Source organism: Anomaloglossus baeobatrachus, chromosome 7, assembly GCF_048569485.1.
Source record: "Anomaloglossus baeobatrachus isolate aAnoBae1 chromosome 7, aAnoBae1.hap1, whole genome shotgun sequence".
In the NCBI taxonomy this organism is placed as follows: Eukaryota; Metazoa; Chordata; class Amphibia; order Anura; family Aromobatidae; genus Anomaloglossus; species Anomaloglossus baeobatrachus.
The window spans coordinates 35,350,993-35,365,354 of record NC_134359.1 but is presented as its reverse complement, the minus strand read 5'-3'; the positions used below and the strand labels follow the sequence as shown (position 1 = coordinate 35,365,354).

Here is a 14,362-nt window from a genome sequence, read left to right as displayed (position 1 = left end):
TGACCGGTTAGGATCCCACTTCTCCCAGAGCCTCTAAGGGATGGGGAAGGACAAACGGCATGTGGCTCCAGCCTTTGTACCCGCAATGGGTACCTCAACCTTAACAGCACCGCCGACTTAGTGGGGTGAGAAGGGAGCATGCCGGGGGCCCTGTTAGGGCCCTCTTTTCTTCCATCCGATACAATCAGCAGCAGCTGCTGACTAAAATGGGAGCTTGAGTGAATGTGTGCCTCCTTCAACACAAAGCATAAAACTGAGGAGCCCGTGATGCACGAGAGGGTGTATAGGCAGAGGGGAGGGGTTACACTTTTTAAAGTGTAATACTTTGTGTGGCCTCCGGAGGCAGAAGCTATACACCCAATTGTCTGGGTCTCCCAATGGAGCGACAAAGAAAGTACAACTATTGGGTTACTCACTACTTAGCGAGTATTTCCCATTGACTTACATTGCGCCCGCTACTTGTAACGAATATGCGAGTAGCAGACAGTACTCGCTAACAACACAGCGAGTGCGAATAGTCAACTACTCACTCAGCACTAATCCTGGCAAATGTGTTTAATGATGACTCCATTTAGTGGACAGACCCAATGTGTCTTTTTGGCCTTTGCCAGGTGGTATATGCATCTGTATTAATTATTATAACTTGTCTAAAAGCACAGGAGGAAAAAAAAAAAAAAAAAAAAAAAAAAAAAAAAAAAAAAAAATCGCACTTTTATATGGCTATTGTAAAAAGGTAAAACCCTGTAGTTTATGTTTTTCCTTTTTAATAAGGGCGTGGTAATTTTCTAGACACATACTGCTGATGAAAAGCTTATATACAATGTGCAATGAGCCTCCCTTTACCACTACGGAAAGCAGAATGGATTTTACTTTTTTGGGGTTATGCATTTTGTACTGGCGCTGACAAATACAGCTAAAAATTTCAGCTAGGATTCATTAAAGATTTTGCACCGTTTTTACTTGTAGAGATTTTTGTTTCCTGTACATTCAACTTTGATGTGTGCCCTGTGGCCAAATCAGCTGAGAGGAGCTCAGAAAAAAGACAAAGTTGCAAATTCCATCAGACGGTCATGACAGCCAGCAACAGACGGTGCAAACATATTAATGAAACCCAAATGCAAACATTTTGTAACCCTATTTACAAAAGAAAAAAAAACGAACTAGATATTCTAGCAAAATAAGCACTGAACTATGTACAGTAAAGAGTAATGCGATAAGCATTCAGTCGTGCTCACCTGATACTTCGGATGCTATTGAACTGTTAAAAACACAAAATCCCAGGGTCTGAAGTGCTGCATTACTGAGATCAGAGTGCTGGTGCGCGATGTGCGTCTGAAAAAGAGAAGACAAACACATTATATGCATTTATATAAGTAGCAAGAAACATGACGTAGTAAAGGTGATGACACAGGACTGCTTTACCAATCCAAAACAGTTATTTCAAAGTTATTTACCGTATTTTTCAGACTATAAGACGCACTTTCCCCCCCCCAAATGTTGGGGGAAAGTGTGTGTGGGGGGTGCGTCTTATAGTCTGAATGTAGGGCTGCGGAGAATGAGGGTGCTGCGGTGGAGCGGGTGTCATTGGTGGCATGTGTAGGCTGTAGCAGCCTGCCGTGACCACGTGGACCCGCTCATTTAATATGCAGGCCCATCATCTCTCAGCGCTGAAGCCGGCGCTGACAGGTGGGCGGGGTGATGGGCAGGGAATGCGCGCATATTAAACAACCTGCCCGCATGATCAGCCCTGGCAACTACAGCCTGGAGTGATCATGTGCGGCTGTATTCACTGCCCCCCGCACATCATCATGAGCGCGGGGTGCAGTGAGTCAGTATAACAACTCACCGGCCACGATCCCTGCAGCACCGCGATGTTCTCCTGTCTGTGCCGGCCGCGGCTGTGTGTGGAGACTAGCAGTGCGCACAGTGATGACGTCACAGCTGCCGCCGGCACAGACAGGAGGACATCGCTGTGCTGCAGGGATTGTGGCCGGCTCCAGCGCTGCTGCTCACACAGACAGAGGAGCGATGCTGCAGGGAGTGAGGTAAGGGGAGTATGAACGTTTATTATTATTTTTTTTTTATGTGCCACAGGATGCGGGCCGTCTACCAGTATGGGGGTATATTATGAGCAGGATCGTAGTTTGGACAGGGACCAAAGAATCCTTTGTGGCCTTTGTAGAACATCTAAATATAAACAACCTAGGTCTTAAACTGACATATGAAATAGGAGGGGACATAATTCCATTTCTGGATATTTTTATTCAAAAGGATGGTAGTGGGCGGCTTGAGACTGATATTTACAGGAAGCCCAACTGTACAAATAGCCTACTACATTGGCAAAGCTACCACCCCCCCCACTCAAGAAGGGCATCCCCAAGGGACAGTTCCTGAGGTTGCGCAGGAACTGTTCCTTGGCTGATGACTTCGAGAAACAGGCAAGGAACCTTAAAATAGGTTCTTACAGAGGGGATACCCACTGGATACCTTGAACAGGGCCCATAACCACGCATGGAATAGCCAGAGGACAGAACTTTTGGTCCCGAGACAGAGGGGTGATAATGATGCCAAGACCAGGCTAATTGGCACTTTCGATGACCAAAACAACAAGGTCATGGGAATTTTAAGGAAATATTGGGGGATACTGCTGAGTGATTCCGACATTAATGCCTCAATAATGGGTACCCCATCAGTGACATACAGAAGGGGACGAACGATTGGAGACCAAGTGGTACATAGTTTGTACACACCACCACCCAAGGCAGGAACATGGTTAGATCACAGAGAAATGGGCACATTTAAATGTGGAAAGAAGGGAATTTTGTTTACTTACCGTAAATTCCTTTTCTTCTAGCTCCAATTGGGAGACCCAGACAATTGGGTGTATAGCTCATGCCTCCGGAGGCCACACAAAGTATTACACTAAAAGTGTAAAGCCCCTCCCCTTCTGCCTATACACCCCCCGTACATCACGGGTTCCTCAGTTTTAGTGCAAAAGCAAGAAGGAGGAAAGCAAATAAATTGGTTTAAAGTAACTTCAATCCGAAGAATCTCGGAGAACTGAAACCATTCAACATGAACAACATGTGTACACGAAAAAACAACAGGGCGGGTGCTGGGTCTCCCAATTAGAGCTAGAAGAAAAGGAATTTACGGTAAGTAAACAAAATTCCCTTCTTCTTTGTCGCTCCATTGGGAGACCCAGACAATTGGGACGTCCCAAAGCAGTCCCTGGGTGGGTAAAATAATACCTCATAATAGAGCCGTAAAACGGCCCGTTCCTACAGGTGGGCAACCGCCGCCTGAAGGACTCGTCTACCTAGGCTGGCATCCGCCGAAGCATAGGCATGCACCTGATAGTGTTTGGTGAAAGTGTGCAGGCTCGACCAGGTAGCCGCCTGGCACACCTGCTGAGCCGTCGCCTGGTGTCGTAAAGCCCAGGACGCACCGACGGCTCTGGTAGAATGGGCCTTTAGCCCTGAGGGAACCGGAAGCCCAGAAGAACGGTAGGCTTCAAGAATTGGTTCCTTGATCCACCGAGCCAGGGTGGATTTGGAAGCCTGTAACCCCTTACGCTGACCAGCGACAAGGACAAAGAGTGCATCCGAGCGGCGCAGAGGCGCCGTACGGGAAATGTAGATTCTGAGTGCTCTCACCAGATCTAACAAATGCAAATCCCTTTCACATTGATGAACTGGATGAGGACAAAAAGAAGGCAAGGAGATATCCTGATTGAGATGAAAGGTGGATACCACCTTAGGAAGGAATTCCGGAACCGGGTGCAGCACCACCTTGTCGTGGTGAAACACTAGGAAAGGGGCTTTGCATGACAGCGCTGCTAGCTCAGACACTCTCCGAAGTGAGGTGACTGCTACTAGGAAGACCACTTTCTGCGAAAGGCGAGAAAGAGAAATATCTTTCAAAGGTTCAAAGGGTGCCTTCTGAAGGGCCAGCAGAACCCTGTTCAGATCCCAGGGTTCTAACGGCCGCCTGTAAGGAGGAACAATGTGACAAACCCCTTGCAGGAACGTGCGTACCTTAGAAAGCCTGGCAAGACGCTTCTGAAAGAACACAGAGAGCGCTGAGACTTGTCCCTTAAGGGAGCCGAGCGACAAACCTTTTTCCAATCCTGATTGAAGAAAGGAAAGAAACGTGGGCAATGCAAATGGCCAGGGAGAAAATCCCTGATCAGAGCACCAAGAAAGGAATATCTTCCACGTCCTGTGGTAGATCTTGGCAGACGTTGGTTTCCTGGCCTGTCTCATAGTGGCAATGACCTCTTGAGACAACCCTGAAGACGCTAGGATCCAGGACTCAATGGCCACAGTCAGGTTGAGGGCCGCAGAATTCAGATGGAAAAACGGCCCTTGAGACAGCAAGTCTGGACGGTCTGGCAGTGCCCACGGTTGGCCCACCGTGAGATGCCACAGATCCGGGTACCACGACCTCCTCGGCCAGTCTGGAGCGACGAGAATGGCGTGGCGGCAGTCTGACCTGATCTTGCGTATCACTCTGGGCAACAGTGCCAGAGGCGGGAACACATAAGGGAGTTGAAACTGCGACCAATCCTGAACTAAGGCGTCTGCCGCCAGAGCTCTGTGATCGTGAGATCGTGCCATGAATGCCGTGACCTTGTTGTTGTGCCGGGACGCCATTAGGTCGACGTCCGGCATCCCCCAGCGGCAACAGATCTCCTGAAACACGTCCGGGTGAAGGGACCATTCCCCTGCGTCCATGCCCTGGCGACTGAGAAAATCTGCTTCCCAGTTTTCTACGCCCGGGATGTGAACTGCGGATATGGTGGAGGCCGTGGCTTCCACCCACATCAGAATCCGCTGAACTTCCTGGAAAGCCTGACGACTGCGTGTGCCGCCTTGGTGGTTGATGTAAGCCACCGCTGTGGAGTTGTCCGACTGAATTCGGATCTGCTTGCCTTCCAGCCACTGCTGGAACGCTTTTAGGGCAAGATACACTGCCCTGATCTCCAGAACATTGATCTGAAGGGAGGACTCCTGCTGAGTCCACGTACCCTGAGGCCTGTGGTGGAGAAAGACTGCTCCCCACCCTGACAGACTCGCGTCCTTCGTGACCACCGCCCAGGATGGGGGTAGGAAGGATTTCCCCTTCGACAATGAAGTGGGAAGAAGCCACCACCGAAGGGAAGCTTTGGCTGCTTGGGAGAGGGAGACGTTCCTGTCGAGGGACGTCGACTTCCTGTCCCATTTGCGGAGAATGTCCCATTGAAGTGGGCGCAGATGAAACTGCGCAAAAGGAACTGCCTCCATTGCTGCTACCATCTTCCCTAGGAAGTGCATGAGGCGCCTCAAGGGGTGTGACTGACCTAGAAGGAGAGATTGCACCCCTGTCTGCAGTGAACGCTGTTTGTTCAGCGGAAGCTTCACTATCGCTGAGAGAGTATGAAACTCCATGCCAAGATATGTCAGTGATTGGGCCGGAGTCAGATTTGACTTTGGAAAATTGATGATCCAACCGAAACTCTGAAGAGTCTCTAGAGTAGCATTGAGGCTGTGTTGGCATGCCTCTTGAGAGGGTGCCTTGACTAGGAGATCGTCTAAGTAGGGAATCACCGAGTGTCCCTGAGAGTGAAGGACCGCCACTACTGTAGCCATGACCTTGGTGAAAACCCGTGGGGCTGTCGCCAGGCCGAACGGCAGTGCCACGAACTGAAGGTGTTCGTCTGCTATGGCGAAACGCAGGAAGCGCTGATGCTCTGGAGCAATCGGTACGTGAAGATACGCATCTTTGATATCGACCGATGCAAGGAAGTCTCCCTGGGACATTGAGGCGATGACGGAGCGAAGGGATTCCATCCGGAACCGCCTGGTCTTTACGTGTTTGTTGAGCAGTTTTAGGTCCAGGACAGGACGGAAGGACCCGTCTTTCTTTGGAACCACAAACAGGTTTGAGTAAAAACCGTGACCCTGTTGCTGAAGAGGAACCGGGATCACCACTCCCTCCGCCTTTAGAGTGTCCACCGCCTGCAGAAGAGCATCGGCTCGCTCGGGAGGCGGAGATGTTCTGAAGAATCGAGTCGGAGGACGAGAGCTGAACTCTATCCTGTAACCGTGAGACAGAATGTCTCTCACCCAACGGTCTTTTACCTGTGGCAGCCAGGTGTCGCAAAAGCGGGAGAGCCTGCCACCGACCGAGGATGCGGTGTGAGGAGACTGAAAGTCATGAGGAGGCCGCTTTGGTAGCGGCACCTCCAGCGGTCTTTTTAGGACGTGACTTAGACCGCCATGAATCGGATTTTGTCTGATCCTTCTGAGGCCTTTTGGACGAGGAGAATTGGGACCTGCCCGCGCCCCGAAAGGACCGAAACCTCGACTGTCCCCTCCTCTGTTGGGGTATGTTTGGTTTGGCCTGGGGTAAGGATGTATCCTTTCCCTTGGATTGCTTGATTATTTCATCCAATCGCTCACCAAACAAACGGTCACCAGAAAATGGCAAACTGGTTAAGCACTTTTTGGAAGCCGAATCTGCCTTCCATTCCCGTAGCCACAATGCCCTGTGTATTGCCACCGAATTGTCGGCTGCAATCGCCGTACGGCTCGCAGAGTCCAGGATGGCATTAATAGCGTAGGACGCAAATGCCGTCGTCTGAGTGGTTATGGACGCCACTTGCGGCGCAGACGTACGTGTGATTGCGTCAATCTGCGCTTGACCCGCTGAGATAGCTTGGAGTGCCCATACTGCTGCAAATGCTGGGGCAAAAGATGCGCCGATGGCTTCAAAGATGGATTTCAACCAGAGCTCCATCTGTCTGTCAGTGGCATCCTTGAGGGAAGCTCCATCTTCCACTGCAACTATGGATCTAGCCGCAAGTCTGGAGATTGGAGGATCCACCTTGGGACACTGAGTCCAGCCCTTGACCACGTCAGGGGGAAATGGATAACGTGTATCCTTAAGGCGCTTGGAAAAACGCTTATCAGGACAAGCTCGGTGTTTCTGGACTGCGTCTCTGAAGTCAGAGTGGTCCAGAAACATACTCGTGGTACGCTTGGGAAACCTAAAACGGAATTTCTCCTGCTGAGAAACTGACTCCTCCACTGGAGGACCTGAGGGAGAAATATCCAACATTTGATTGATGGACGCGATAAGATCATTCACTATGGCGTCCCCATCAGGTGTATCTAGGTTGAGAGCGGCCTCAGGATCAGAATCCTGATCAGCTACCTCCGCTTCATCATACAGAGAGTCCTGCTGAGACCGTGAACAATGTGATGATGTCGAGGGAGATTCGCAGCGAGCTCGCTTAGGTGGTCTGGGACTGCGGTCCGTGTCAGAGACCTCACCCTGGGACCTATGAGACACCCCGGGAGGACATTGTTGCTCCAACTGAGGTGGACCATGGTGCAGTGATTCCACAGTGCCCATGGTCTGAAATACCGGTCTGGACTGCAAAGCTTCTAATATCTTAGCCATAGTCTCAGAAAGTCTATCAGTAAAAACTGCAAACTCTGTCCCCGTCACATGGACAGTGTTAGCTGGTGGTTCCCCCTGGGCCCCCCTTCGCAGAGGCTCCGGCTGAGCAAGTGCCACAGGGGCCGAGCATTGCACACAATGAGGGTCAGTGGAACCTGCCGGTAGTATAGCCGTACATGCAGCGCAGGCAGCATAGTAAATCTGTGCTTTGGCACCATTGCTTCTTGTGGACGACATGCTGTTGTGTCCTCTGAGCAATCCCGGAGGGTATATAGCCAAAAAAATCAATCGTGCACCATACAGTGTAAAGTATAGCATATAAGGATATAATCTATATGTACACTGCTGCACTAGTGGGGCCAGCACCATAGGTGCTGCTTACCGACCGCTCAAGCGGTTGTGTGGTCACCAGAAACGCTGCCTGGGTCTCCCAGAGCTTGTCTCCCCTCTCCAGCGTCGGAAGAGCTGACAGGAATGGCTGCCGGCGTCCTGAGGAGAGGAGGAGGCCGTGGGCGTGCCCGAAAAAGTGCGGGAGTCTGGTGCCCCACTGTGCACAGTGAGGGGGGTGGAGTATGCAAAGCACGCTCCAGCCCTCAGTGCTGACGTTCTGCACAACATCTCTCCCTTCCCCTGACTGACAGGCCTGGGGGCGGGAAAAGACCGAGACTAGGCCTGAAAAGCCGGGGACTCAAGTTATAAGCGCGGCCGGCGTATAAGCTCGGTCTGCGCGGAAGTCCTCGGCGTACAAACAATCCCAGGCGCGCTGCCGTGTTGCAATGGCAGCGCGCGGTCAGGCGGTAGTCTCTAGTAAACCAAGCACACCAGCACGCTGTAGTGTGTAATGACACAAACGCGGTCAGCGCCGCGGTCCCCGGTGCACTAACACACCCAGCAATGCTGGAGTGATTCTGTGCGCGGTCCCCACGGGGACACAGAGTACCTCAAAGCAGCAGTGTCCCTGACGATACTCGGCTCCTTGTCCAGCAGATACCCCAGGTGCTGTGGATGGAGCACGGTCTCAGTGTCTGGAGACCGAATTAGGATCCCACTTCCCCAGAGCCCATCAAGGGATGGGGAAGGAAAACAGCATGTGGGCTCCAGCCTCCGTACCCGCAATGGGTACCTCAACCTTAACAACACCGCCGACAAGAGTGGGGTGAGAAGGGAGCATGCTGGGGGCCCTAATATGGGCCCTCTTTTCTTCCATCCGACATAGTCAGCAGCTGCTGCTGACCAAGCTGTGGAGCTAATGCGTGGATGTCTGACCTCCTTCGCACAAAGCATGTAAACTGAGGAACCCGTGATGCACGGGGGGTGTATAGGCAGAAGGGGAGGGGCTTTACACTTTTAGTGTAATACTTTGTGTGGCCTCCGGAGGCATGAGCTATACACCCAATTGTCTGGGTCTCCCAATGGAGCGACAAAGAAATGTTCCTTTTGTAAATTCATTACTCCATCGAGGGAATTTAGCAGTGCAAGCACAGGCAGAATATACAAGAACAGGAACTTTGCTAACTGCAGGACGGAAGGGGTAGTGTACTTATGCACTTGCACCTGCCCATTGAATTATGTGGGCAAAACGAAGAGACAACTTAGGGTTAGAATTAGTGAACACCTGGGAGACGTGAGGAATAAGAGAGATACCCCCATTGCCAGCCATATCAATAGCTGTCACGGGGGAGACGTAGGATCACTGTCCTTTAAAAGTATTGAAACAATTCCAAAGTCTATAAGAAGAGGCGATTGGGACAAGTCCATCATACAGAGAGAGACACGATGGATTTTTTGGTTACAGTCCACCCACCCTAAAGGGTTAAATGAGCAGCTTAGTTTTGTTAGTTTCATTTGAGATAAATCGGTACCAAGGGACCGTCCAGCAGACACAGAGAGTACCTTCTAAGGAAGGGGAGTGTCAATTGTAAAAGATGGCTGCTATATTAAAGTAGCCTGGATAACATCTACTATTTATAAAGAAGGGAATTTTGTTTACTTACCGTAAATTCCTTTTCTTCTAGCTCCAATTGGGAGACCCAGACAATTGGGTGTATAGCTATGCCTCCGGAGGCCACACAAAGTATTACACTAAAAGTGTAACGCCCCTCCCCTTCAGCCTATACACCCCCCGTGCTGCTACGGGCTCATCAGTTTTGGTGCAAAAGCCAGAAGGAGGAAAAAATTATAAACTGGTTTAAAGTAAATTCAATCCGAAGGAATATCGGAGAACTGAAACCATTTAACATTAACAACATGTGTATACAAAAACAGGGGCGGGTGCTGGGTCTCCCAATTGGAGCTAGAAGAAAAGGAATTTACGGTAAGTAAACAAAATTCCCTTCTTCTTTGTCGCTCCTAATTGGGAGACCCAGACAATTGGGACGTCCAAAAGCAGTCCCTGGGTGGGTAAATAATACCTCATAATAGAGCCGTAACGGCTCCGTCCTACAGGTGGGCAACTGCCTCCTGAAGGACTCGCCTACCTAGGCTGGCATCAGCCGAAGCATAGGTATGCACTTGATAGTGTTTCGTGAATATGTGCAGGCTCGACCAGGTAGCTGCCTGACACACCTGCTGAGCCGTAGCCTGGTGTCGCAAGGCCCAGGACGCTCCCACGGCCCTGGTAGAATGGGCCTTCAGTCCTGAGGGAACCGGAAGCCCCGAGGAACGGTAAGCTTCGAGAATTGGTTCCTTGATCCACCGAGCCAGGGTTGATTTGGAAGCTTGTGTCCCTTTACGCTGGCCAGCGACAAGGATAAAGAGTGCATCCGAGCGGCGCAGAGGCGCCGTACGAGAAATGTAGAGTCTGAGTGCTCTCACCAGATCTAACAAGTGCAAATCCTTTTCACATTGGTGAACTGGATGAGGACAAAACGAGGGTAAGGAGATGTCCTGATTGAGATGAAAAGGGGATACCACCTTAGGGAGGAATTCCGGAACCGGACGCAGAACCACCTTGTCCTGGTGAAACACCAGGAAAGGGGCTTTGCATGATAACGCTGCCAACTCAGACACTCTCCGAAGGGAGGTGACTGCTACTAGAGATAATCCTGAAGACACTAGGATCCAGGACTCAATGGCCACACAGTCAGGTTGAGGGCCGCAGAATTCAGATGGAAAAACGGCCCTTGAGACAGCAAATCTGGTCGGTCTGGCAGTGCCCACGGTTGGCCGACCGTGAGATGCCACAGATCCGGGTACCACGACCTCCTCGGCCAGTCTGGAGCGACGAGGATGGCGCGGCGGCAGTCGGCCCTGATCTTGCGTAACACTCTGGGCAACAGTGCCAGAGGAGGAAACACATAAGGAAGCTGAAACTGCGACCAATCCTGAACTAAGGCGTCTGCCGCCAGAGCTCTGTGATCTTGAGATCGAGCCATGAATGTTGGGACCTTGTTGTTGTGCCGTGACGCCATTAGGTCGACGTCCGGCATCCCCCAGCGGCAACAGATCTCCTGAAACACGTCCGGGTGAAGGGACCATTCCCCTGCGTCCATGCCCTGGCGACTGAGAAAGTCTGCTTCCCAGTTTTCTACGCCTGGGATGTGAACTGCGGATATGGTGGATGCTGTGACTTCCACCCACAGCAGAATCCGCCGGACTTCCTGGAAGGCTTGCCGACTGCGTGTCCCACCTTGGTGGTTGATGTAAGCCACCGCTGTGGAGTTGTCCGACTGAATTCGGATCTGCTTGCCTTCCAGCCACTGCTGGAACGTTTTTAGGGCAAGATACACTGCCCTGATCTCCAGAACATTGATCTGAAGTGAGGACTCTTGCTGAGTCCAGGTACCCTGAGCCCTGTGGTGGAGAAAAACTGCTCCCCACCCTGACAGACTCGCGTCCGTCGTGACCACCGCCCAGAATGGGGGTAGGAAGGATTTCCCCTTCGATAATGAGGTGGGAAGCCACCACCGAAGGGAAGCTTTGGTTGCCTGAGAGAGGGAGACGTTCCTGTCTAGGGACGTCGGCATCCTGTCCCACTTGCGTAGGATGTCCCATTGAAGAGGACGCAGGTGAAACTGCGCGAAAGGGACTGCTTCCATTGCTGCCACCATCTTCCCCAGGAAGTGCATGAGGCGCCTCAAGGGGTGTGACCGACCTTGAAGGAGAGATTGCACCCCTGTCTGTAGTGAACGCTGTTTGTCCAGCGGAAGCTTCACTATCGCTGGAAGAGTATGAAACTCCATGCCAAGATATGTCAGCGATTGGACCGGTGTCAGATTTGACTTTGGAAAATTGATGATCCACCCGAAACTCTGGAGAATCTCCAGAGTAACGTTGAGGCTGTGTTGGCATGCCTCTTGAGAGGGTGCCTTGACCAGCAGATCGTCTAAGTAAGGTATCACTGAGTGACCCCGAGAGTGGAGGACCGCAACTACTGTAGCCATGACCTTGGTGAAAACCCTTGGGGCTGTCGCCAGGCCGAACGGCAGTGCCGCGAACTGAAGGTGTTCGTCTCCTATGGCGAAGCGCAAGAAGCGCTGATGCTCTGGAGCAATCGGTACGTGGAGATAAGTATCCTTGATATCGATCGATGCTAGGAAATCTCCTTGGGACATTGAGGCGATGACGGAGCGGAGGGATTCCATCCGGAACCGCCTGGTCCTTACGTGTTTGTTGAGCAGTTTTAGGTCCAAAACAGGACGGAAGGACCCGTCCTTCTTTGGAACCACAAACAGGTTGGAGTAGAAACCGTGACCCTGTTGCTGAAGAGGAACCGGGACCACCACTCCTTCTGCCTTCAGAATGCCCACCGCCTGCAGAAGAGCCTCGGCTCGCTCGGGAGGCGGAGATGTTCTGAAGAATCGAGTCGGAGGACGAGAGCTGAACTCTATCCTGTAACCGTGAGACAAAATGTCTCTCACCCAACGGTCTTTTACTTGTGGCAGCCAGGTGTCGCAAAAGCGGGAGAGCCTGCCACCGACCGAGGATGCGGTGTGAGGAGGCCGTAAGTCATGAGGAAGCCGCCTTGGTAGCGGCACCTCCGGCGGTCTTTTTAGGGCGTGATTTAGACCGCCATGCGTCGGAGTTCCTCTGATCCTTCTGAGGCCTTTTGGACGAGGAGAATTGGGACCTGCCCGCACCCCGAAAGGACCGAAACCTCGACTGTCCCCTCCTCTGTTGGGGTGTTTTTGGTTTGGCCTGGGGTAAGGATGTTTCCTTTCCCTTGGATTGTTTGATGATTTCATCCAATCTCTCACCAAACAAACGGTCGCCAGAAAATGGCAATCCAGTTAAGCACTTTTTTGGAAGCCGAATCTGCCTTCCATTCCCGCAGCCACAAGGCCCTGCGTATTGCTACCGAATTGGCGGCTGCAACCGCCGTACGGCTCGCAGAGTCCAGGACAGCATTAATAGCGTAAGACGCAAATGCCGACGTTTGAGAGGTTATGGACGCCACTTGCGGCGCAGACGTACGTGTGAGTGCGTCAATTTGCGCCTGACCAGCTGAGATAGCTTGGAGTGCCCATACGGCTGCGAATGCTGGAGCAAAAGACGCGCCGATAGCTTCATAGATGGATTTCAACCAGAGCTCCATCTGTCTGTCAGTGGCATCCTTGAGTGAAGCTCCATCTTCCACTGCAACTATGGATCTAGCCGCCAGTCTGGAGATTGGAGGATCCACCTTGGGACACTGAGTCCAGCCCTTGACCACGTCAGGGGGGAAAGGGTAACGTGTATCCTTAAGGCGCTTGGAAAAACGCTTATCTGGACAAGCATGGTGATTCTGGACTGCCTCTCTGAAGTCAGAGTGGTCCAGAAACATACTCTTTGTACGCTTGGGAAACCTGTTGATGGACGCAATAAGATCATTCACTATGGCGTCCCCATCAGGAGTATCAAGGTTGAGAGCGGCTTCAGGATCAGAATCCTGATCAGCTACCTCCGCTTCATCATACAGAGAGTCCTCTCACTGAGACCCTGAACATTGTGATGATGTCGAGGGGATTTCATAGCGAGCGAGCTTAGTCGGTCTGGGGCTGCGGTCCGTGTCAGAGACCTCACCCTGGGATCCATGAGACACCCCGGGAGGACATTGCTGTTCCAACTGAGGGGGACCAGGGGGCAATGATTCCACAGTGCCCATGGCTTGAGATGCCGGCCTGGACTGCAAGGCTTCTAATATCTTAGCCATAGTCTCAGAAAGTCTTTCAGTAAAAACTGCAAACTCCATCCCTGTCACCTGGACAGTGTTAACAGGTGGTTCTCCCTGGGCCGCCCTTAGCAGAGGCTCCGGCTGAGAAAGTGCCACAGGGGCCGAGCATTGCACACAATGAGGGTCAGTGGAACCTGCCGGCAGTATAGCCGTACATGCTGCACAGGCAGCATAGTAAGTCTGTGCTTTGGCACCCTTGCTATTTGTGGACGACATGCTGTTGTCTCCTCTGAGCAATACAGGAGGGTATATAGCCAAAAATCAACAGTGCACCATACAGTGTAAAGTATAGTCTATAATCATATAATCTATAAGTACACTTCTGCACTAGTGGGGCCAGCACCACAGGTGCTGCTTACCGCCTGCGCAAAGCGGTTGTGTGGGCACCAGAATTCCTGCCTGGGTCTCCCTGAGCTTGTCTCTCCTCTCCAGCGTTAGCAGAGCTGAGAGGAATGGCTGCCTGCGTCCTGAGGAGAGGAGGGAGCCGTGGGCGTGACCCAGAAAAGTGCGGGAACTGGTGCCCCACTGTGCAGAGTGAGGGGGGTGGAGTATGCAAAGCATGCTCCAGCCCTCAGTGCTGCCGTCCTGTACAGCGTCCCGCCCTTCCCCTGACTGGCAGGGCTGGGGGCGGGAAGAAAAAGAGACTAGGCCGCAAAAGCCGGGGACTCGAGTTATAAGCGCGGCCGCCGTATAAGCGCGGTCGGCGCGGAAGTCCCCGGCGCACTAACAGTCCCAGCCGCGCCGCAGTGATAACCATGGCAGCGG

At 52.0% G+C, this 14,362-nt stretch overlaps 1 protein-coding gene across 2 annotated transcripts in view; it reads right to left on the bottom strand.

Annotated features, from left to right (window-relative positions):
- The window catches only part of RIF1 (replication timing regulatory factor 1), a 234,742-nt gene that overhangs the window by 190,339 nt on the left and 30,041 nt on the right, over positions 1-14,362 (bottom strand). For both annotated transcript variants that reach the window (XM_075317188.1, XM_075317189.1), the window contains exon 4: positions 1,236-1,332. In XM_075317188.1, the coding sequence (XP_075173303.1) occupies positions 1,236-1,332 (97 nt within the window). The remainder of the gene's footprint in view (positions 1-1,235; positions 1,333-14,362) is intronic.